The following is a 24,722-nucleotide window of genomic DNA, read 5'->3' on the forward strand; positions in this document are numbered from 1 at the left end:
GCTTTGTCGTTATTTGAGTAAGTTTCATGTCATACAATAGGCGTATAAATGTATCGAACATTTCATATAATGCCATTCATTTTTATTTTACATTAATTATATAGATAATATATTATATACAATTATTGTTTATATCGAAAATTTATGAACATCAACTTGTATTGAATTATTTAATGTCACTAAATGGAATATACATACGTATTATAAATCAAGCAAATTTTCACCCTTAAGCCAGTACAGCTAACAACTTTTTAAAGCAAATCTAGCTTTATTAAGTAGTTGGATGTTTTTATGTTTTTATATTGCCACCGACACTGCCAATTCAATTGGACAATGTCGTTGCTAAACAAACAACAAAACAACTGAACGTTAAGATTTATGTTTATACATGCATCAAAGAACTTCTAGTCTATTTTATATTTTTCTTAATACATTGAATGGGGGCAGTCACAATAATATGAGCCCAAGGCATATTCTTCTCTAAAAAGATTGCGGAATGGTTTGCGCTAGATAAGCATGGATACCTCGTGCCGCTAAGGAATAAGATATTAAAGTTTATTGTATTTTAAATTAGTTATAGTATTTTAAATTTATTTTACTTAATTATTTTCGATCCTATTTTCTTTGCGCTCTTCCTGCTCTATAAATGAGAGTGCTTCCGGAAGCATGTGCGAACCGGGTACGATTGGCAGCTCGCGGTCAATATTTCGTTCAGTGCTTATTGTTTCTAGTGTATCAGAACCAGTAGATGATGGCTGATCTTGCAAGTCTACGTCACTGTCACTAGTTGGAGCTGAAGGTATCGGCGTGGGTGTCGGTGTAAGGGATGTATTGGAAATAGCATCAATATCATCTTCAAATTCTGCGTCAGCTGCTTGCAGAATAGTCAGGATATCGGTTGGAGTTTCCTTGATTTAAAAAAAAAAAAAGAAAGGAGACAATAAACAATCAACAAAAATTTTGCCGCAACTTCAAGATAATTTAATACGAACATTTATACGATTCATATTTAAGTAATAAATAAATAAATAAGTTATACCATGAACTTATATATTAATTTCTCATACAATGCTAAAGATCAAGCTACCTTTGTTGCATCAACTCGCTGACGTTCATGCATTGCGCTCAAAAGTTCACGCAAGTGTTGGTTTTCTTTGCGCAAACGCTCGCGCTCAATATCGCGTTCATTGATTTTGGGCTACGAGTATAAATGAGATATATAAATTCATCTTTATTATGCGAAGATAACGGTTTACTTACCAAAAGAAGCGAAATTTGCTCATTCAACACACTTACAATGGTACTGAGAGCATGACAGGGAACGCTCGGCTCTAAAGAATAGGCGTGCTGTATGCGATTGAGTCCACATGATTTCCCTGATCCGAAAGTGGACGTTGAGCTTAAAACTTCATCCTTCGCAGTGACGATCATGGGCTGTGCCATTTTTGTGGAGTTGTTAATCAATGATAATGTTGTATGCGCTTTATTAAGTGCAGCCTTTTTAAGATAAAAACAAAATTTAAATTTAAAAAAGAGCATTTTCCAAACTATTGCGGATTTAACTACTAACCAAATTATCATATACATCATTGATTTCAATGCGATCACTTTTATCTTCAGATTCTACTACACTTTGCGGAAAATCGACGGTGCGGTAGTCTTTTTCAACTTTTTCTTTTTTATCGGTGGATTCAGATATCTCTGTGTGATATATTTCAGTTTCTTGTTTGACGCTCACATCTTCAATTGGTATTGCTACAAGCTCCGATTTCTTTGCGCTAGAGTCTGAGCTGATAAGCAGCTCATCGACGGGTTTCTCAGGAATGCTTTCGACATTAACGTTGCACTGTCGCTTGGCTATATCAATATTATTGTCGTCTCCCTGAGCCAGTGTCAAATTATTTTCTGTGGCTGACACACTTGAAAATTTAAACGGCGCCAACGGTGTAGACGCTGGTGACTTTGCTGAAATTGCAGGCAAACGCAACTCATCGATTTCACAATATCCATCATCATCTTCATGTATGGCGACTTCCTCAACATCATGTGCTTTCAGTGTTGGCATTCTCTTCAAGTGTGGTGTTTGCTGTTGAGCCTGTGCTTGTTGTTTATTTGGTGGCGGCAACGGCGGCGGAGATTGTATCGAGACTTTTTTAAGATTCTCCTTCTCATGACAATGGTCACACACAGCCGTTGATACGGCCGAAATCTCCATTTCCGGTGATACATGCATGTAATCATTTAAGATTTTTGTCAACACCTGCACTTGATCATAGGCAGCTAACGCAATATCAGCGCAATCTTTGGGTGCTTCAGGCATCATAGCAATGTCAACAATCTCGTTAAAATGCTCCACTGGCATGCGAAATATATCACAAATTATTCTTTGCTTCTCCAGTAATCCGTCGCGAATAGACGCATCTAGGCGACGCAATCGCTCCCCAGGCGTAAGCACTGGCTGAGCGGTGTGCGCCGGGTTAATGCTTATTTGAATTGCTGTTGGCTCAACAAGCGGTGACTGCATGAGTAATGTACGCGTATTGTTCGAATTGTTAGAGCAGACGATGCTCGCACTGTCACGCTTTGACGGCCCACCTACTAAACCGTAGTTCATTGCGCGATCTTCGCTGTTTGGTTCACGTGCGGATTGTGTGTGACGCAGCGCTACAGCATTTAAATCCTGTCCAAGTCCGGTCGGATAATTGTTGTTGGCCTCGCCGCAACTGCGAGTGGACATGGTGCGACTTATTGATGTGCCTGTATCGTTATGGCTAAGCCGTCGCTTAGCTAATACATTATAATAGCCGGCATTGTCATTGTTTGCACTTTCACGGCGGCAATTATCATTGTCATAGTTCTGGCTAGCAGTTGGTGCTGGTGTGACTGTAGCTATCGGGAGCAGCGGTGCCAGAGGTGTTGTGGTAACGGTTGCAGTGGCGCTTGTTGGATGCGAGCGGTCTGGTGTTTGTTCCACTGACTCCCTGGGGGTTTGTGATGCTATGACGACAACCGTATCATCGCCGGGCACATCTTGACTATTGGAACTTTTAGATCTCGCCTTATGCTGTTGCGCAGCAGCGTCTGATATGTACTTAAACCATCTGCAAATAGAACGATTTCAAATTAAATATTGTGAAATACAATATGTCTTCATCTTCATTTCCTTTTTGTATATATGTATATACATAATGGAGAAAATATTGCTTTGTGGTTTCGGCTGTGTAGCAAAGAGCGCCGAGTGTTGCTTTTGGGAATTAGACTGTGTTCATTTCTTTTTTTATGAACTTGGGTCTAGCGATTTTGCAAGTAAGGCTATGCCGCCACTGCACATACTTCTACGGCGCAAACCTGTAATCATGTTGACCGGTAACATAAATCTCATGGCAACTCCATGCAAGCTAACAATATTTTCTTGTTCAACTAAGTAGTATTCTTTCTGGGTATTTGCCAATAATTACTGATATTTATTATAATTAAATTATATTTATGTGTCTCTCAGCTCATAAGGCCCAGTGTCTAGCAAAAAATTTAATTGCCTGCCATAAACTAATTATCCAATATTTTTCAAAAATTCCAAAGACCGATGGCAGGTACATATATTAACCACCATAATGAATATATAATCCCAATAAACTGGGGTTCCCCCACTGGCTAGGCCGGGTTATGTAAAAAAGTACCTTAATTTATGATCACATATTATTTGGACCAGGGGCGTTATGGACACCTGGGTGCCATAAAACCCGGATTTTTTACGTCAAGTTGATTATTTTCGGTATAAATAGACCAATCCTTCGTAGTCAGTTTAGTTATATCCTGCATCTCGGGTGCAACCAGCCAACAAGAACTATGGGCAAATGGACTACCATTGACCAACGGAATCTCATCCTGGAACATTTCAAGATCGGATATTCACATCGCCAAATAGCTAAAATGGTAAGTCTATGCACCACAACTGTATTCAACATCATTCGGCGCTTCGTCGACGAAAATCGGATAGAGGACAAGGGCAGAAATGCACCAAACAAGATTTTCACCGAACAGGAGGAGCGGAGGATCATCAGGAAAATAAGGGAAAATCACAAGCTTTCGGCTCCAAAACTGACTCCACAGGTGGAGGATGAAATGGGGAAAAAGTGCAATGTGGAAACTGTGCGCCGGGTTCTGCGCAACCATGACTTTAATGCCCGAGTACCACGGAAGAAGCACTTTATATGCGCAAAAAATAAAGGGATTGGGATGACGTTCACCAAAACTCAATATACCTCAATATATTAAAGGAAAATTTACTCCAAAGTGCCGAGAAGCTAGGAATCCGACGTACTTTCCGGTTCTACCAGGACCACGACCAGAACAACAACCAAGCATAAGTCCGGATTAGTACAGTCCTGGCTTATCTGGAATTGCCCCCACATGATAATTCCACCGGTCCAGTCTCCAGATTCAAATGTTATTTAAAATTTGTGGTCTCTGCTGGAACATAACATCCGGAATCACAGATCCGATCTCAAGAATGCTTTGCTGGATGAGTGGAGCAAAATCAGTCTAGAAACTACCCGGAAGCTGGTATCTTCCATGAATAATAGGTTAAGGGAAGTTATTAAGGCTAAAAGATATCATACTAAGTATTAACATCCTTATTTAAGTTTTTATACACTTAATATGTTACTTTTCTAAGACGGGGCCAAAATAGCTTTGACATGTATTTTGGACATGTTTTCAGTTTTTGACTAATTTTAATTAATTAATTAATATTTTAATAAAAACTAAAGTTTATTTTTCAAACTTGATATAAAATGAAACAAATTGGCATTTAAACATTTTGCGTTTGTATCTTTGTTTAAATCTTGTAGCACTTTAAATTTTTTGCTAGACATGAGCTGAGCGGCACTGTATATGTTATCCAGAGCTATTGTAGTTGAACAAATCGTCACAATTGTTGGGATGTTGTAAGTTAAGTCCATTGTCACAGTCATTCTCCCCGTTTTTTGTGTTCATACATGAGTGTATATATATATAAACATATCTATATCGCATCTGTATACCATATAACCCACTCATTTAAACTAACTATAACTGATACTATGACCGTAACCGTAGTAGTGATGCAACTGCCTTAGGGCATTTCTGAGCTGGGCACAGAGTATCTTCCGGTTTGGCACTCTACCTTCTTTTGTTTAATTTGCATTTTTCAATAAAATATTCGTTCGAAACTTGAGCTGTTTATTGTGAGACTGGACACATTACAAACAGTTAATTCTAAACATGATCTTTGATACCTTGTAATTCCACTGATATCGTCGGTCAAGTTTCGGAGCCATTTTAATAAATGGAAGAGCGTAGCTTGTATAAAAAATAATCGTATATAAGCCAAAGAATTAAACAGGTTTTTTTTTTTTGATTTATAGATATAACTATTATATAAATATACGAATTGCACATTGACATAGAGATCTCCATTGTGATTAGAAACATAAACACTATTAGGTAGAAGATACACATAACTGTAACTGTGCATAACTGTAATATTGAATTTACTAGCCTATGTCGTTATGACAGAGTAACATGCACACGCGTCAAACATTATATGGAAACTGAGATAGCAAAGTAAGTCGGACATAACACCACCAACAACCAAACTCCTTGTAGTCCATATGAAGCATTCTAAAGTGTTCGTGACCGTAACAATTGGTAAAATGAGAGGTTATGTAAAAATAAATGACTTACGTTTTGCACTCAGAACTGCTGGGAGCACGCAGTTCAAGCATTTGTGAAGTCTTTGTCTTGATTAAAAAGAACGAGTTCTTGTCAGCTGCTTCCTGACGAACTAAAGTCTCTGAATCAATATTCATAATCGGACTAACAGGCTTATTGCTGACTGCTAGTGGCGTATGAAGATTCTTTAGCAAATATTTGTCGTCCTGCAAAACAATAAAAACAAGAAAATAGGTGGCAGATGCGCTTTGTTTTAGTCTCATACAAAAAATATTGAGAAATTTTTCTAACCTGTTTTGTAAGCAAAACAATCATATTTTCAAAGAGTAATCCATGAAGCTGTATACTAGGATTCTTCTTCATTGTTAAGTTGCCATCGTGTACAAGATGATGTTGCGTAAGATCTAGTTTTTTAAACTCGTCCTTATCATATGAAGATTTGTCTAATTTGCGCTGAATGTTTTGCAGCCTATAAGAGTTACAAAACAATATAATATGTGTGTGTTTACCATAGCACCAGACTTTGCTTACTTGTGAGCGTCCTCGGCTGTCTTCACAGCCTTATTTACTTCGACGAGAATCTTTTTCGATGACTCCACGGCGCGCTGGATGGAGTCTGCTTCAGTAGTATTTTCGGGTAGCACTCGAACAGTGACCTTATAAAGATTCTCGAATAATAGAGGGTATTTAGTCAGCCGCTGTAATACCGTGGGCAATAAATCCTTAAGTTCTAGTCGACGACAAGCCTTATGTGACTCAGATTTTTTAAGCAGTTTCTGTAACTGCTCATCCTTATGTCGCTTTTCTTTCAATGCTTCAAGTGCTATTTGCTGACGAGCGCAAAACTGAGCAGCATGTTCGCAAAGCACCTCACCCGATTGACCATCAAACATATCCGTCAGCAAATCACCAATGTGTTTTACAACGTGATTGTGTTCCACTCGACGTTGCTTTAACTTTTGTTCGAAAGCGCCATGAAGCTCTCGCAGGGATAGCAGTGCGGGTGGGAATAATATCAGTAAATGGTCTTGGGAAAGCAAAGCACTATCGTACAGCGGCAAAAAGAACAAACGATCCAACAATCTCAGAGTGCGAACGTGGTTACGTTCTGTTTGAAAGATTTCTGTGCATGAGTGTAAGGTAAAGTAAAGTGAAATTAGTTGCTGATCGTCATGGATATTTGACATATGCCTTTTTTAATCTACCATTAATTATTTCCTGCCGCTTCTTCTCAGCATCTGATAGCGCTGAAAGCATCTCAACTGCAACAAGTGAACTCCAATCGGCTTCGTTGAAATCGTCCTCATCGTCGCTATCGATATTCCATGGGCGCTGCAATGGCTGGTGGGCATTCCAGAAGCTTGTGTTGCTAGCACTGCTGCCACTTCCCACGCTACCTTGAAACGAATCCTGCTGGCTGTGCTGACTTGCGTGCTGCTGTATTAGTAGATGTGGATGTGGATGCTGATGCAAATTAGATGCACTGGATATGGCGTTGATACCAGCGGTTGCACCGGCAATACCGCCGGTAACTTGTTCCATTGAGATGCTTGGACTATCAGAGTCACCTCCAGAAGAGAGACTAGAATTTGATCCTCCCGTATATTTGGGAGTTGAGATGCCCACGTCCGGTTGCTCGTCACTGTAAATTGAATAGATTTTTCGCATTACTTTAGAATAAACGAACTAAAAGAATGAAATAAATGAGCAAGAATATATATACTTTATGCGTTCGGAGATGTTTATTAATGCCTGTTACAAATTGTTTCCCACAACGTCATTTTACCCTTATGTAAGTTTGTGCTTAACAGAAAAAGACTTACTTTTCATAAATTAGGCCAACCATCTCCTTAAAACTTTTACTACGAGTACATCGAGCTTTGCTCTTCATTATTATTTTCAAGGTTTCATGTAACTTTAAAAGATTTCTGAAATTTTTTTTTTCGCTTTTTACGTATATTCACCGGAATGTATTGAGCTTCGCTGCTGCACCGTTCTAGTTGAGTTAAGCGGAAATACTGAAACTGAACATACATATATGAACGAAAGAGGTGCAGCCTCTCGCACTCAATAAGTATAATTTGCGATGTTGACTTAAAGGCGAGGGATTGCCGGTAAGAAAACATTACGACCCTTACCCGGCCAATAAGCGAGAGAGTTTAATAAAAGAAGCGGAAAGTAAATGTGATAGGAGGACGTAGCACATATTATGCATTATTATACACGACCCACTGCCACTGTCGTTACCATCAGCTAATAAAGTTGATGTCACTGCTAAGGGTTGGCTGTTAAATTGATTTCATTGTTAATAGTGTCGGAGATGCTTCCTCCTGCGTGTAACTTACATTTGCAAAACTTAATATTACTACTTTCGCCTTTTTTTAAGGGTACGACCTTTAAAAATATACAAGTATGTCGTAAATATATCTATTGAAATTACTATATTTTGGACTACTCTCGGCTTCTTCAGAATTAAGTAAACGCAATTTCATTAACATATCTTACACTTTTCCCAACTCAAATCGCGAATTCTATCGAGATTTTGAACGACTCTATTAATTATGTATCCACTTCAATTCACGTCAGATAAATTCTAGCGCCACTACATCAAATTTCACTTACGTCATGTAATATAATTTAACTTACGTAGCACGCGACGATAAGCTGGGGTCCGAAGTTTTTCGACGGCTATTACGGCTCCGCTTGCTTGATAAGCGTTCCTTATATGACTCGGATCGGTTAACAGAAACTGGTGCGCTTTTGTGTTGTGGGTGAAAGCTGACAAGAGTTGGAATTCGATTTGTTGGTCAAGTATTATACGTTTGCTCAACAACTTACGATTCTCTCCTGGCATCCTTACTTTCTGTTGATTCCGATGCATTTAAATCGGTTGTAGAATTCATACCGATGCCACCTGTCAAGCTATTAGATAAGGTCGCTGATCCTGAACTCGTTGTAAGGTCTGCAACACCCGCGAAACTACCACTGCCAGTAGTATTTTCGTTGGCATTGCTGACAGCGTTAAAAGAAGTCTGCAAATCACTATTATTAAGCACAGAGGAATTAATGGATGTATTCCCATTGGAGCGAAAAGATATGTTAGCATCTAGCCTGCGATCCGACGGTTGACGAACTATCGGCGATGATTGCACACGATCTACGAAAAAAATCAGAATGTTAGAACATTAGTTAAATAGCTTAATTAGATTATGTCGATAAGCAAAAACATAAGGGCATATATTGAAGAAAATCATTTATTTTGTCCAATTATCTGCTGCCCTTCAAGTTGTACATAACGTATTTTCATGGAATATACTTGTTGAAAGAATTTGTGTGTAAATCTTGTACGTGATGTACATATTTGTTAATTAACTTTCGCGAAAAAAAACTTTTTTTAGAATTTACGCTTTGGTAAAGAAAACAACCAGACTCATAAATCTATTTTTAAAACTTGACAAATGGTTTGATTATTGAATAAATATTAGGCTGTATGTGCATGCCCATGTATAAGAATTTCATTGAAGTTTTTGACATTTATTCAGCATAAGGCATTTATTCAGTTTGTTCTTGAACGTTTTGAATCAAGTGAGTAAGTAAGAAAATATCACAATACATTATCACAACGCATTAACGATGTACATACGGTCGAAGCTTTGGAATGTGTTAATGTATGAAAGTAATATTTAAAATTAAATATTGCTTTCTGAGGCATCAAAATTATATTATTCACGTGTATTCCTTTACACTATATATTTTTATGTTTAGTTCTAATACACTTTTACCTTTTTTCTTACGTTTATTCGTATTAAGTTTATATAATAAATGTTTTTAAATTTTCAAACACAGTTTAATCACTTTAAATGAAACTGTTTTGTTAACAATTTAATACTATTTTTTAGATTGACCGTAATTCAATAACATTTCAGCACACTCACGGAAAATTATACAATTGAACTTATAGTCATCTATCAGCAAAAGAACGAAAGCACAACGCTACTGTTAACATTAAAATAAAAAGCTCTTTTTGTTAAAAAAAAATCCAAAAATACCTGGAAAGCTTACAGCGGTAATTTAAAAACTTTGTGGTTTGCGACTAAACGTTTTGGTATTATATACACGAGCTTTTCAATCGGTTACATCTCTAAAATTTGCACTTGACGCCTGTTCTATTTCAATTTCCCAGTTCGTTTCTTTTTCGCTAATGCGTTTTCTTATCACTCACCTTGAGTCGCCCACGAAAACTTTAATAGCCGCTTAAGGCTGGCATTACGTCGCACGGATGGGCCTGTTATAACAGGGTAGCTGCTATCCATTTTGTTTGACACACGAAACCGCTTGCTCGAATCTTTCGTATTTTACTTTATCGCAGTTTTACTCAGCCAATCATTAAAACTAAAAATTAAATTTTCTTACACCTGGGGTTAGAAGTTCTAGGTATATTAATCTCGTAAATACGTTGGCTTTTACAATTACTTGAAAATTAAATTAAAAATATTAAGCAAATCTACATATGTACTGGCACATATTTTGTAATTCCAGAAGCTTACAGTTGAAGTCGCCGTGTGCATATAGAGACAGACAAATATATATCAAGCAAAAATGTTTTGTCTAAGATTGTTTTTTACTCAGTTGTTCTGTTCGTGCTTTGTTTTTTATAATTTTTCCCATAAGCATGAATACATATGGTACACATACACTTACAGATGTGTTTTTGTCTCTATTATTCACCAAAGATAAACAAAATGTTAATTTAAACAACTTGAAGTATTCTACCCGAAAAGCTCGTCAATACCCTGTACATAGGTATTTACCTTTCATAAAGCGTGCACGTACATATTCATAATAAAACTTTGAAAAACAATTTGAAATTAAATCGTTGCACATGAAAGCACTGCAATAGAAATAAATTTTGCAATATGAAAAATTAGCGCGCATTATACAAATTTATGCATACACGCTTACAGAAAATGGGGTTTCTTTCGTTGAATTTGATTTCTGCAGTCGATCAACATTACTGAGGTATATTTCTAGTAGAAGTAGTATCTTAAAGATTGTGTCTTTTATGGAAATCGAAATTCTTATGGATTATAGCGAAACAATTGGGGGGTTATCGATAAGATTAGGTAAACTTGATCTTCGTGCAGCATACGAGAGTCTTCATTCCAAATTTAAAATCTCTCGCTTCTATACATACATATTTGCGTGTTTATATAGACAGGCTGAGGAACACGGAGGCGGACTTGATTGACTCGCCTGGTGATGCCGATCATATATATATATATATGTATATGTTAAATTATATACATTTTTATATATACATATAGTTATTGGGTCGAAGATGCCTTCTATTACATACAGTTTCACATCTACATGATACACTGTATTCCACTAAATTTCGACTATAAAACAATTCACATATGTATGTATACATACTGTTGAAGCACATAAGTTTTGCTATGTTAAAGTTTCCAAACAACTAAAATAATTATGAGAAACCAACTACTTTGATTGAGCCCACTAAAGTGAATGGCATTCATATTATATTCACTATGCCTTTTTTATTTATTTATATGGACTTGTATACTATGTGTACATAAGTATACAATAATTTAAATGCCTATCGCGTAATTAAAATTGTACGTTTCAGTCCCGAGTGCTCACAGCAAGAAATAAAACACTAATGAGAGATAACAGCACAAAAAACAGTTTTTAAAAAACGAGAGAACTTTTCATTTGCTTTCACCGTTCTGTTCAATTGCTGGTATTTAAACTCATAATTTGTTTGAGTTTTTTTTGTAATTAATAAAGCACTTTTTATTCTATGCTGATATATATTTTCATATATTATATATGCTTAATATTTTAAATAAAAAAAACTTGTATTTATTAAAAACTTAGAAAATAATTAGGGGCAACTGTTTTGCATATTTTATATATGCGCGCATTTCTTTATCAAAAATAAATATGTTTAACTTGTTTTTAGAATAGAAGCATGAAACTATTATTTTCTTTAAGAAACAACAAACTAAAATAGCTTCGCGTGAGACTTCGGCACTTACCGTTGCTCAACTCAGTTTCCATTTCCTCATCCTGGCGAGCGCGCTTTTCATCTAACAAAAAAAAAACCCTTTAGCTATATCAAGTATTTTTTGCACATTTTAACTCACTTGCTATAAAATCGCTCGTCCTGGGTCGTATTTTACCCATAAATTTACTAATTTTATTGTCGTTGTGTGGGTGTCGTTTTGCTTGAGGAAGTGGTCCCGGGCAGCTTTCGTCCAAGACTTTCGAGCACGGACGATGAATGTTTAATTTGCAATCTGAAATTAAGTAAGAATAAACCACAATTGAGATTAGTATGACACTCAAGACAGTGGCGCAACATTATGACCTTTACCTGTGCAATGATAGCCTTGAGGGCTCACACCCCATATAATCGTTTGACAATGATTACAATGTGTTACTTCGTAGTATTGGCGTAATACTAATGGATGACCACGTACAATCATCTAGTCAAAATAAATGGACACAATATACATTAAAAGAAAAACAAAAGCGTTATCTTCGAAGTGCCGAAGATGATATACCCCGCCAAGTTCTATCGAAACTACGCTAGCAAGTATAGAATGAGATTCTCACATTGCCTGCAAACAAACAAATAGATCAATTTCGTTTTACAAAAAAAAAAATCACTTGTTTTGAGTGGAGTGTAAAAAAAATGGACACTCACTAAAAAAAAAATATTTCTGCCTATTTGGGGGATAAAGAGATCTTGAAAAAATATTCACATTTTCATCAGCAAGCTGTATTTAGATCTAATAAATTCAATCTAGTCTGAATAATTTCACAAACCTTTCGATTTTTACCCATCAAGCGAGACTTAAAACTCTTTTCACGGCTAACAAAATGATGCACACGATCCACAATACTGTTTGGGTGCGAACGAGTAGTAAATATGCGGTGTATCACCGTTGAAAGTGCAGAACATAAGGCTAGTCTGCGAGCATCTTCCTGTGGTAAATCCTTTTCAACTTCCTCACTGTGGAAATAAATAAAGTTAAGCTCCACGGAAAAAACACGTTGGCAATGGGTCCTTACATCAACAATTGCAGATTGGGCATTAGATATTTGTCAATGATTTGCTCTCTTTGCTTGTCTGCCTTAGCTTCAGCGAGCTTGTCGTCGGTGGGGCCATATATGGTACCCAGGCCAGCAGTCCGTTTCTGCTGAAATTCCCGCAACTGCTCACTGATAAGATCCTTGGCGCGTTTGCGACTGCGTAAGAATACAGTTCGCAAAATTTCCACTTTGTCAAACTCTAGCTGTAACACATTGTCCACCTCCCTCGCTAAAGACTCGTCTTGCCGATACCAAGATAGAGGGGCACGCGGCACTAGGAAAGTTGAGTGTATTTCATAGGCCCATTTCCGCATGTCCTTGGAGGTACCTTCTTTGTATAATTCAGTTATTAGATAAAAAAGAAGTGGCGCTGGTTCAGAGTTTGATAAAACGTAATTAAGGAAAACAGCTAGAAATACAACATTTTCGGACTCAAGCAAGCGTGTTAAATTGTTGAATGGTCCATTTTCATCAATAAATGGTTCTTCTTGATCGGAGGAGTTCTCATCTTCCATGGAAATAATTTCCTTTTGAGTGTCAGTTGATTGAGACGCCTGTATACGGTTGGAATGTAATGGCTGCTGCGAGGGTGACGTTGCACAAGCCATAGGCGTAAAGTGATGTGATTCTATAAAGATTCCCGCGCCACCACTGCAGTTCTCATTAGGATCTTCAGGTACGGGCATATGCGAGCTTGTTAAATAAGGCGGCGGCGGAGTACCTGGTGGCGTCACCTCTGTATCTTTCTCAACAATCTCCCAAGAGCCGGAGGTGGTTTTCACTAATCTATCTGCAGGGTAATATCAAAATACAACACAAATTGAATTAGTTTCTTAACTTACATTGAAAGGAACTACCGGGACAAATGTTTTTTTTTTTTTTTTTAATTTTCGCCCATTTTTTAAAGTGGGGGAGTTGAATTTTTATAAGCTAATGCAATTAAGAACATAATAAATTGAATGTTTACCCGGGTGTCTTGGATGCATGTTGTCCGGGGAAGATCCAACGCGTCGATGTTTCATTTGATTTAATTGGGGTGTTTGACCAAGGACCTATCAAACGTTAAAGAAAATGTGAATTTTTAATAAGAAAGTACATAGATATACATATAATCTTAAACGCAGGACTTAAGTAAGACTTGCAATATATAGAAACATAAATAATAATAATTGGTTATGTATCTATTCACATACACAATATTTGCTTATATATACGTATATAATATGTATGTTTAAGAAATTTTTCAAAATAAATACGTAAGAAAACTATTGTGTCCCAAATTTGTATACAGTTAACCATAAATTGTTATTCACTGTGCATAATGCATATAAAAGTATCTTAGGCGCAGTTTTTAGTAAGTAATATTATGATTACAACTTTTAAACAGATTTTCAGATACTGCAAATAAACACTAAGTTTAGTTGTAACATATTCGTTCGCATTTTAAAATCAATGAAGATGCATAATCCTTATATACATCGAAGGTTACTAATGTGCACACTTGCATGGTTACACAATGCGTGAAAAGTGCATAAAGTCAAAGTAGACAAAAATTAACTATTTAGCTTTGAAATACCAAAAAACATTTATATACATAATTAATAACATACATATACACGCACACTTGTACATACATAAAATAATATTATTAAAAAAGGCTAAATACAAAAATGCTCGACTAAATGCTGCAAGTAAATATCCCAAACTTAAATTCCCTTAACGCTAATCAGGATAATACATATATTTACATATTTAAATTATAGACTCAATTTGCAGTAATAAATTTCATGTGTTATTTTGATTGATTGAATAGGGAGGAAAAGTTTTGCGTGGTAATGTGATAACAAAGATGAAAATTAAACAAATTAATGGCGTGTTTAACAGCTGTTTTTAATGAATTCAGAATAAAAAATGAACCAAAAGAAAATGATAAATATTTTAGAAAGTAAGAATATCGTTTAATCGAATTTAGATGTAGGCAAAACAATTTAACTCACATAATAACATGATACAATAAAAAAAGAAAAAACTAAGAGAATATCAATGAATATTTTTGAAAAAAAAGTAAGCTGCATTTAATGTACATGTAGATAAAACGATTTAAGCAATGATCGCAACTATAATTATGAACAGGGAGTGAGAGATCTTTGATTACTTACTGCAGTGGGCACACCGCTGAGTGGCTGGTGTTGTTGGTGCTGCTGCAATTGTTTAACTATGTTAGGGCGTTGCGATAATGGAAATGCAGCTTTAATATTGTCGCTTTGAACTGCCGTACATGTCGAGACAAGTGGGTAATTATAAACAGTACATAGAGAATTTGGTTGTGGACGTCCATTATTAAGGTTATGGCAGCTTCCACGATTTACTTCCTCCGACAGCATGCCAGGCTGCCGTGGTGGCAGTGGCGGTGGAACACAATCTACATCGAAGCTGCTACTATGGACCATGTCTTCAGTTGCAACGGACCGACAGGTGGTTTCCATTTGCAAAAACATTTGCGTTGTCATTTTTGGATCCGATAAAGCTTTAGTCTTCACTTTTGATCGCTTTGTCTTGACATTGCTGTTACTATTATTGTTGTTAAATGGAGAGCCACTGCTATTGCTAGCATTTGCCAATGACTGTGGGGAATTGCGTTGTGGACTACCTGCACGATCCAAGTCGGAAACCGGAGAAAACAGATGTATATTGTTTGCTTTGCCCAAATCCAAGGCTAGTTGTCGTGTTGGATTTCTTTGTGGTAGGGGTGGCGGTATGTCTTCTTCGATCAAACTCTTTGATATTGTAAACTTATTTTTACCTTTTGTTGCCGACGTCGATTTCAAAGTTTCCTTAAAGCGCTGCTGCTGCTGGTACACATACTGCTGTTGTAAACTACGCTGCGTATTTGGTTGCATGTTTGCCATGTTCGTATGAATGTGATGATATAGGGACTGCGACATTGGATTAAAAGCATCAGGTGTTCGCTGATGTGGTACGATGTCCGTAGTATTATGTAATGTCGAGGTTAGCAAATCTTTGTCAATCTTATTCTTTCGCGTGCCCAGCGAAAGAGACGAAAGAGAACGTGGCAGTAGCGAAAGGAATGCGGGTGATGAGTGTTGTGCTGATTGCGACTGTGGTGTGCTAGCCTGTTGCCTGTGATGATTGTTGTTGTTGTTGGAAAGATGATGATGCTGATTGTGATGAGGAGTGGTGACGGCAGACAAATTTTGAATTTGATTGTGCATTAGTAACTCAGTATTTTTGTCGCTTGCAGCTGCTTGACATTTAATTGTTGGCGTATCCTGCATATTCAATTTATTTAAGTTGATCAAATTTAAGAATTCACACATATTGAGAAATATGTATATATATGAACATATGTATATACAGATATATACAAGTACATAAAAATACATGTATAAATGTGCCAGTGGACCTGCATATGTGTTGATCAACGCTCAACATGAACTTTCTTAGACTAATTTTTTTACTTTCTTATACATTTTTTTAGTAATATTAGTTTTTTAATTTGTGAAAGGTTTTAATTTAGCGCGAATAAAGTAATGGTTAGAATTCATCCACAACATTAACTGCGCCCTGATCTTTAATATAGACGTTTTAAAGTATTTTAAACAAACATAATATCATGTAAACATTGATCATTTTAATGTCACTATATATTTCGCGGGATGTTTTGAAGTATGCACATATAAATGCGTTACAGCCTGAACGACACATATGTGTATTTAATATTCAATGCATATCTAAGGATACACAAGAATATCCACCGGCACAAGATTGTTAATGAAGAGATGGTGTGTACTATTTAACTAACATATCAGACGGGATATATAAATATATATATATACGAGGTGTGTTCAAAAAGTATCGCGAATTTTGTGTTTTTTCAGATATTATTTATTTATTCATGAATATCTATTTTGTCCCCTTCAAAGTAATCCCCATGAGATATTATACACTTGTGCCAACGGTTTTTCCAATCTTCGAAGCACTTCACAGGGGGCCAGATCTGGGGAATACGGTGGCTGCGGCATCATTAGTGTGTTGTTTTTGGCCAAAAAGTCGCGCACAAGCAACGATGTGTGAGCAGGGGCGTTATCGTGGTGCAAAAGCCAATTTTTGTTCTTCCACAAATCCGGGCGTTTCTGGCGGATTGCTTCGCGCAAATTGCGCATAACTTGCAGGTAATATTCCTTATTGACCGTTCTACCCTGTGGCAAGAACTCATGATGCACCACGCCCCTGCAATCGAAGAAAACTGTCAGCAAAACTTTCACATTCGACCGAACTTGGCGCGCTTTTTTCGGTCTTGGTTCGTGCGGCAGCTTCCATTGAGACGATTGAGCTTTGGTTTCCACGTCGTAACCATAAACCCACGATTCGTCACCAGTTATGACCCTCTGGAGCAAATTTGAGTCGTCGCGGACAGAGTCCAACATCTCATTAGCAATGTTCATGCGATGCTGTTTTTGGTCGCAATTGAGCAATTTTGGTACGAATTTCGCGGCGACCCGTCTCATGCCCAAATCATTGATAAAAATCGAATGGCATGAGTCAATCGATATGTCTAGCTCCTCAGCAACTTCTCTAACGGTGATTCGACGATTGGCCAATACCATTTTCTCCACTCCATTAATTTTTTCGTCTGTTGTTGAAGTGCTCGGGCGTCCGGCACGCTCTTCGTCGTTCACATCTTCTCGGCCTTCTAAGAACATTTTGTACCACCGATAAAAGTTGCTTCGGTCCAAGGTAGCTTCTCCGTATGCCACAATCAACATTCGGAATGCATCCGCGTTCTTAATTTCGTTTTTCACACAAAATTTGATACAGGTTCTTTGATCCATTTTTTTGAATAGGTAAAAATCGAAGACGATCCAAAACACGTGCAAGCAAAGCAGCTGTCAACAATTAAGTGAACATTCAAAATGGCCGAGCTTGTCGGCATAAGTGAGAGACATGAGTACCAACATAACGCTACAAAAAAATCGAAATTCGAATATACGTAACCCGCGAAAATTCCAAAATTCGCGATACTTTTTGAACACACCTCGTATATATATAAATATACATAACGCTATAGAATACACACACAAAACTTGTATATGAATACGTATACATAAATCTATGTACAGTTACTTTAATGCAATGTAACGGACAACTTGTACTCACCTCAGCTCCCACCTGCCGTAATTGCTCGCGAAGCTTTCGAATGTTTGCCTCCGACAGTTTATAGCTGGGATTATGTGTATCACCTTTAAGGCGCTCCAAATTCAATTTTTCTTGCTCTAACATTTTTTGTAGGGTTTGTATCTTGTACGATTCCATCTCTCGCCGTTTGATACTCTGCAATTTGAATATAAGTTGTCGCATATGTTGAAAATAATTTGGGTTTTGGTAAAATTACGTACGTCAACAGGTTGAGGACCAGTAATTGATGCTGTGCGATCGCGTCCTGAGAGTACGGGTGTTGTCGGAACAATGCCCACTGAGGTGGGCCTGGCCACCTTCTGGCTGCGCTTAACAGCCAGCTCAACAATTGTGGAAGCTTTAAGAAATATATAAAAATGAGGATAGATAGGCGTTACGAAAATAGTCAAAAAAATTAATTTTTAATTTTAAATTAATAGTTTGTCAACTATTTTGGTAATGGTCATATTACATTTTTTGAAATTTGTGTTAATCTCCGAATCATTTTATCATTACCATTATGCAGTTGAAATTAATAAATTGGAGTAAATTAAAAATAAAAGCATCGACAAGAACACATTTGGTGTAGATAACAAACCGGATTGCAAATGTAATTCATCGGATGATCACTCCTGAAGTAAAGATTTTGAAGATGCATGGAGTAGTACTGTTAAGAAATTTCAAAGTCTTCCTAATCACTGACGTCGCGTAGCTCAGACAATCTAAGAAAGCATCCGACAATTTTTGAAGTGATGAAAAGTAGGCCACAGAAATGATTTCTTCAAAATTAATTATAGTTTATATCAAAAATAAACATTTTTCAAACATTTGACTCATTTTTTGCACTGCGGAAGAGTGATGGTAATCGGATCAATGGTTGTTGTGATGATTATCAAATTAAGTATTTTAGTTGGCACCGTCTGGCTGACTAAAGAACTAGGTGTTTGGGATGGCCCCGATGCAGCAGCGTCAATATACAACCATATTAGATTGAAATCAAAGACCTACATGCAGGACCTCCACCAGAAATATTGCTCCAAATATATTGGGACCAACAAGGAAACCACGACGCCATGGCGGGAAACATTTGTCGAAGCTTGGAATGATAGCTTAAAAGAAGGCTTTCTGACAGTCAACCGATTACCTATATACTGCCATCATTTTAAAGATGATGTACAGAATACTATCGATCGGCTTCTCAATGGTGATTCAGCTCAGTAGTAGACGTTCTTATGGAATATTCAAAATATTTCTATAGAGAAATTTGGTACCATTGACTTATCCACATACATCATCATCAAAGTAGCTTACAAATTTATTTGACACTTAGATTTGCTTCCAGGAGTACATCTGCCTTATATGCCCCACACATGGTTATTTGAGCTGAGCCAGCATGTTAAAATATTAATATCCATATATATAAATATGTCATATACAAATAACAGTGCGCATATTCCAAGTTAAAGCTTGAAAGGAACAAACACAAAAGGTATACACAGCTCAAGAACCTTTTACTCTTGGATCGCAGCAGTCTTGAGCATCGCATAAGTTGGATACAATAAAGCCAATCGTTCCATCAGAGTTGCTAAGAACAAGGACGACAGTACTTGTGACAACCGAAACTAATTTTATCTTAGGTGGCTGGTAATATTATAATTGTACTCTCAAAATTTCAAATTTAAATACATATATAGATTGGGCCAAACTTTTTTGTCTTTTTCCGAAATTAAAATCCTTTTGCTTTGAAATGACATTAGATTTTGTTTTGCGCACAGGAGCCGTATTTTGTGTAATAATGACCACAAAACATTATGGTGTATGGAGTTCAGCAGACGAGGTTCAAGATTTTTATCAAACAACAATAAATCGTGTCCGTCCTTATGGCACACGAACGTGTGAATACCTCAATATTAGAATACCAGCACTTCCTCCCCAGCGAGAAAAAACGTTTATATGTATTCACTGCTATAATCAAGCATTAATGACGATGGGGGACATACTAATCATATGTCCCACGTATATACAATATATTTTGGAAAAGATATCGAGCATCATGAGTAAATATGCACAACGTGCACGCGAAAAGTACGGGAAGTATCAAAAACAAAAGGCAGAGGAGACGGAACGCAAGAGATGCATTGATGATATGTTGCTAGTGCTCCCAGTTAAACCATACCCTGATGCGAGCTGCAACTGTAGACGGAACTATACAGATAAACGTTGAAACGTCCTTCAGTGAAGCAGATAGATGGTCTGTTGGCTAATGAGTACTATTATACAATCTTGAATAACAAACTGTCCGAAGCTACATTTCATCCATTAGTGCGATAAAGTAAAACTTAAGCACGCGTCAAAAAACTATCGTGCGGTATTTGAAAAGTTGACCATTTTTTACAAACCTTTGATTAAACTCACTACAGTTGGGTGCTTTTCCAGCCGCACTTCTTGTCCATTTACCTAAAAAATAATAATCAGGCAGATAACAAAAATTGAATATAAAAAAATACAATACTACAAACCTTTAAAATCATATCTCCAGCCACTAATCCTGCAATTTGTGCTGCTCCGCCGGGCTTAACGCTTTCCACAAAAACCGGATTGTCCCCAGAGACCTAAGAACAGTAAATAAATATTTTCCAAAATTATTATTATCATTAATGACATTATATTATGATTTAAAATTTACCTTCATGCCATAGCCATTTTCATCCTTACGAACCGTTAATGTTAAATACTGAAAATTTTTTGGTGATGCTGGGTTTGGAGTTGATGATTTTGTCGCTTGGACGATCGGAGTTATTTGTACCTGAGGACGGGGTGCTCCAGATGAACAGGGGCTTGCCTCCAAGCTAGTGCCACTATCGCCGCCATCAGTGGTAAATACTTGACTTAATTGGACATTACTTCCTATTCCCATAGTGCTTTTGCAATCTTGCAATGCATTATTTGATTTTACGGGTGTGACGGGTGCAGCCACTGGCGTAGCACTTGCACCGCCATTGTTTTCCGCACCATTCATAAGTTTCGCTTTATTTTTATTCTGCTGTTGATAACTGGTTGGCAACGGAGGCGTTTGTGGTGGAACGTTATTATTGTTATTATTATTATTGCCGTGACTGCCACTAAAGCTGCTGGCCAAACTGCTCAAGCTGCTCGCCAAAGATGGTGATCGGGGTATTTTTGATTTATTGGCTGCCGTTTTCTGCTTTTGCTTGTTCTTTGAATTCTTTACAGATTTCTGCTTTGGAGGTGGCAACTCTGGCGGCAAGTCCTCGGCTCTTATGCCGCCAACGTCAGAAATGTGGCTTGATGCTGTGACAGTATTGTCTCCAATGTTGATACTATTTTGTGACGTTGACGTTGACTGCAATACCTGACTTGATTTTGGTTCCTCTGGTAGCTCTTCGACCTCATCGTACTCATGGTCGTCGTTACCAACATCGATCAATCTTAAAAAATAACAACATATATACTGATATACATAAATCCAATTACAACAAACATATAATATATGTGTGTGTGCGTGTGCAAATAAAAATGTGATACAATGCTGCTAAAGCTCTTCTTTCACTAAAATACATAACAATGGCTGCTGTGTACTTTTCGATGCCATAATGCACAAATACAATTGTTACTCTCCACATTCTCTTAAATGAGTGTGGATGTGGGTGTAGGTAAGGTTTGTAGTTTTAGTTTTTATTCACCACAAGACCTCATAATCAAATAAATCATGTATGTAACAAGTGCCACGGCCAAAGCCATGAGATCAACTCACCAAAACAAAATGACCACTGTTTGACCTTTTTTAATTGGACACAAATTAAATTGCCATAAAATAGATACAATTTAATTCCTGTACGTATTTTGTTGCAATATTGACTATACTACATCTGAACTTAAATGTACATATACATTCAATCTAGACAGAAAAGATACAATGACACAATCGATAATATTAAATGTGTTTTTCTAAAGCCCCACAGTCGATATCACTCACTAGTTTGAATTTACTATTTAAAATTTGTGTACTTCACAAGCAGGAATAATATATGAACAGAATATAGATGCCTGGTAGAGACAAATATATAAATGTGCAGATATATCGGGAAAGCAGATCACTCTATTGTGGATAAAAAGACAAATATTTCCATTTGCGCACCTTAAGTGTTGTTGTCGCGTTTCTGAACTGATCTTCACTACTGATAAAAGATGTCAGAATTACTTTGTTTGTCATCTACTGCATGTTGCATGTTCAATTGTGAAATATTTATAATATTCAGTCAACCACTTCGATACAGAGTATTCAAATTAAAAACTATTATTTAAATGCAAATTTTGGAATAGAATTTGGTGTACGGAAAAACGATGTGTGTACATTGGTATTTAGAGAATTATACCAGTTTCTATTAGCTTTTATTGTTATTACCGCGCAAATTTTATAACGATCAGACAATATACACAGAAGCTGTTCTATAGTGCGGAGTAATGGGAGGCAGCGACGCTGCCGCTTTCTAATGCCCGCAGCTTGCGACGAGCGTCCATGTATTTTTATACCCTTTTAATGTGTGCAGTGGATATATGCGTCCACTAGAAGTCCATATATTAATTTTTGAATAGTCTCTATAGGTGGGTAGATCTTAGAGCCTATAAAAACCAGAGACAACGAATTTGGCATCCTCTTATACTAAAATAAATTTTATTTGATTCGACATCACAATTTTACATTGCTGTATACATTTGATTTGATTAAAATTTATAAAAAAAAAATACTATTCGGCCCCCTTTTACACCTTTGCACTCCATAAATATCTTATTTATGGAAAAGTAAATAATTACGTATATATTTAAATTTTTGGATTAATTGAATTTAAAAAAGCATTTCTTGATAGGATTGCCCTGATTTATGCTTACACAAGAACCAGAACTTACCGCTTTTTAATTGATGGGTCATCCATAGAAAATCTCACAATGAAAATATCCAAATTTGTCAGAGAATCGCAGAAGATACTTGTGATAGCCGAATTAGTCCGTATTTACATAAGTGTAAAAAGCTTTTTATATTATCCAAGTAACATCAAAAGTGGATCCGGATCTTTAAAGGCACTGTACTTATCTGAAACACGATCAATACGTTCTAGGCAATTAGAAACGTCTAGAAACATATCCCAATTTCTTTTGCCAGGAAACTATATATAAATATGCACGCGATGAGGTTTAGTTTTGACAGTTTTTTTTTTTTTATATTTTCGAGTGCAGTAAAAATTAGCACTAGTACGTTAAGTGCGATTTAAAATATAATTTTTTTTTGGAAGGGCTGTTCGCACTAGATGCATAGTAAATGCAAGCCAATGCGCCCTTTTTTTTGAAGCTCTTACAAAATCTTAAAATCTTAGCTCAATTCGCGATCGCTTTGTTGTTGAATTTAAACGAATTAGTTTTAGCTGACCCTATAAAAAATACTGTAAGTGGAGGCGTGTATCGCCTGGAACTGGTTTTAACCAAAAAAAGGGCTGCACCCAAATAATTAACAAAAAAAATATGACAAAACAAATATATATATATATATAAAATACTTTATATAATTATATATATATATGAGTTATGCTTTATCAATGCACTGTTTTAATGCGCTCAATGCGTTGAGTGAAGGACTCATTGCATTTTGGGACGCAAATTAGTAATTGAAAGCGATTGCACACACATACGTGGTCGGTAATTGTACATACATACATACACACATGCATATATATACAGATACGTGTGTGTATGTATAGAAACAAATAATAATTCTATGTATTTATTTCACGCAGAATCCAAAATAATTGGTGTTGCAGCAAGAGAAGTATTTAATCTGCATAGTTAATACGTTATAACATCCAACAAGTGGCGGCGGCAGCCATATTGTTTTGCTCTGTGTTGCTGCTAGATCCAGAGGTGCGGGCGTGACGAATATTTTGACACAATACCATATAAGTTAGAACACATATTAGATTTCGGTTTATTTATTTTATATTATGCCAATATAGCGAATTAGTTAATAAATGTATACAAATTAGTACGATCCAATAATTTGAGTCGGAGTTCTGCGTTGGATGAGCACATACATACACCCATATTGTGTCACGAATACAAAAAAAAGCACGACACGAACGCACCTCTGGTTGGATCATCACACTCACCACGTAAATATGCATACATACGTATATATGTGTTTATTCATATGCTAGTTTATATACACTCACACTCGCGCACTTGACTGTTGCCTTTTTCTTTTATGGGCTCGATTTAATTGGTAGCGCACTGCGCCTCATTTCCTTTTACGCGCTATAAGGCTGACATAACTTTCATATGTATGCGTATGTGCGCAAATGTATATATATAATTATCAAGTGATTAACATTAATTCATAAATTTTTAATCTTAAAAACTCTTTTTTTTTATCACACAGCCGAACGCAATAAATGTTAAATCGACACTATGTTATACTCAAAATGGACACTGTTATTAGAGATGAGCGACTTATCGATGAATACGAAAATATCGATGTTGTCACAAATATTCCAATTTAAGAAATGTGGGAAAAATAAAATCTTATATGGGCACACCGATCGCCTTGAAAACCCGTCATTTTAGGAATATCATTGATGCCTTTTATACATAGTTATTTTAAATATTTATATATAATCTTATCTTAT

The 24,722-nt window shown here is 36.5% G+C and overlaps 1 protein-coding gene and 1 long non-coding RNA gene across 5 annotated transcripts; one reads left to right on the forward strand and one right to left on the reverse strand.

The window, feature by feature from the left end:
• Positions 1-14: 14 nt before the first annotated feature.
• On the reverse strand, positions 15-24,504 carry LOC6568911. 4 transcript variants are annotated; one of them, XM_043214517.1, is made up of 25 exons: positions 22,957-23,135; positions 20,714-21,476; positions 20,547-20,639; positions 20,427-20,484; positions 18,249-18,385; positions 18,010-18,183; positions 15,635-16,121; positions 14,991-15,046; positions 13,799-13,883; positions 12,811-13,621; positions 12,565-12,751; positions 12,110-12,221; positions 11,880-12,032; positions 11,772-11,822; positions 8,551-8,869; positions 8,359-8,490; positions 6,918-7,354; positions 6,244-6,835; positions 6,004-6,181; positions 5,725-5,918; positions 1,571-3,101; positions 1,261-1,497; positions 1,088-1,198; positions 600-908; positions 15-533 (listed from the first exon to the last, which is right to left on the reverse strand). In XM_043214517.1, exons 1-24 carry the CDS (start codon positions 22,980-22,982, stop codon positions 600-602), a joined length of 7,233 nt encoding a protein of 2,410 aa, XP_043070452.1. In that variant the 5' UTR covers positions 22,983-23,135; the 3' UTR covers positions 15-533. The 4 variants fall into 4 exon arrangements, with proteins under 4 accessions (XP_043070452.1, XP_032597038.1, XP_032597036.1 ...); XM_032741147.1 differs by lacking the exons at positions 14,991-15,046; positions 15,635-16,121 and adding an exon at positions 24,207-24,504 and having other exon boundaries at positions 22,957-23,140; XM_032741145.2 differs by having other exon boundaries at positions 14,991-16,121; positions 22,957-23,140.
• Positions 19,265-19,775, forward strand: LOC116805921. The gene is made up of 2 exons (XR_004365455.1): positions 19,265-19,294; positions 19,370-19,775. It is a non-coding gene; the product is annotated as an uncharacterized LOC116805921 (long non-coding RNA).
• Positions 24,505-24,722: the final 218 nt, after the last annotated feature.

Source organism: Drosophila grimshawi, unplaced genomic scaffold, assembly GCF_018153295.1.
Source record: "Drosophila grimshawi isolate 15287-2541.00 unplaced genomic scaffold, ASM1815329v1 contig_131, whole genome shotgun sequence".
NCBI lineage: Eukaryota > Metazoa > Arthropoda > Insecta > Diptera > Drosophilidae > Drosophila > Drosophila grimshawi.